The sequence below is a fragment of the Osmerus eperlanus genome, chromosome 6 (genome assembly GCF_963692335.1).
Source record: "Osmerus eperlanus chromosome 6, fOsmEpe2.1, whole genome shotgun sequence".
NCBI classification, from domain to species: Eukaryota; Metazoa; Chordata; class Actinopteri; order Osmeriformes; family Osmeridae; genus Osmerus; species Osmerus eperlanus.
In genome coordinates, this window is record NC_085023.1 from 11,680,835 (window position 1) to 11,682,067 (window position 1,233).

General features: G+C 42.7%; 1 protein-coding gene across 1 annotated transcript in view; it reads left to right on the forward strand.

Moving 5' to 3' along the window:
- The first annotated feature begins 459 nt into the window (after positions 1-459).
- The window catches only part of kcnq5a (potassium voltage-gated channel, KQT-like subfamily, member 5a), a 19,474-nt gene continuing 18,700 nt past the window's right edge, over positions 460-1,233 (forward strand). The window contains exon 1 of the mRNA XM_062464506.1: positions 460-487. Within this exon, the coding sequence (XP_062320490.1) occupies positions 460-487 (28 nt within the window). The remainder of the gene's footprint in view (positions 488-1,233) is intronic.

A 1,233-nucleotide genomic window follows, 5' to 3' on the forward strand; every position in this document is an offset into this window, starting at 1 on the left:
GTGTGTGTGTGTGCGCGTGCGTGCGTGCGTGCACCTTTATTTGTATGCGTAAGAGCAATGTCCCAATTAATTGAAACACAGCAGGACACTTCTGTTGCATCCGAAAGGTGATTTGTTGTTGTAAGGGCATAGGTTTGGTTTGAACATGAATGCACACAAACATTTAATTTTTATTTTAGTACCCTATATGGAAACACTACCCCTGCTCTACCACTGGTAGGGACATTTGAATGGTCCCTTGATATTGGTAACATTTAAGAAGTTTCAATGTTGGAAATTCAAAACCTTTCGAAACTTTATTTATGGGAATATACAGCAGGGCTAACTAGAGCTCCCTTGCAAAACAGCCACCAGGAGTCATTCGTCTTTTCTATTTATAGCGTCACTGGTGGGAGGTGCTTAATGTAAGTTTTGTATCCCTTTTTTATTTGAGACGCACAATCATATTAATTATCAAAGATGCAATCCAAGGAAGAAGAATCTGGAGGTCAAATTAAGGAGTAACCACTTGACAAACTACCTGTGTGTGTCGCCCTATCTCATCATTAGTGTGAGTTTGGCAGAATGACCTTTTTCAGCAAATTAAGTAAATCTAACCCAGCCTGCAGGGACAGAGAGAAGCAAGCAATTATTTAATTTAATTATTTATGAAGAGGGCAATGGTGTGTGCGTATTGTCTTTGTGTATGGAAAGATACACAGTTAACAATAGTGTCAATTCATCTCAGGCATTATGTGGTTTATTTCAAACTCTCTGTCCCGCCAAACGTTCTCTTCCTTCTTTTCTCCACCATCTCTCTTTCAGTCTTTTCCTCTTGTTCACTCTCTCATGCCCTCTGCCTTGATGGGGTGGTGAGCTTTGTTTCAGCCTTAGCCACAGTGAACTTCTTCTTTGTTAGCCAGTGTGTGTGTGTGTGTGACCTACGTGTGTGTTTGCGTGTTCGTACAGCATGACTGTCTGGTGTCGGCACGGCGGTGCCTCTGTCTTTGCGCCAGAGCGTGTCTGAGTGTTTGTGTGTGCGCGTGGAAGTGTTTGTGTGTGTGCTCCCTTGTGGTCTTTATTGCACATACCAGTAAGCAGCCATAGATGTGGAACTTATTTTGAGCGAGCACCGACAGGTGTTCCAGGTATGAAGGCAAATCAAAGTTAGACTTCACCGCCAATGAGACACCGGACGTGGAGAGATAATAATATTTCAGACTAACAGTGATTGATACCTGGGCCAGAAATAGG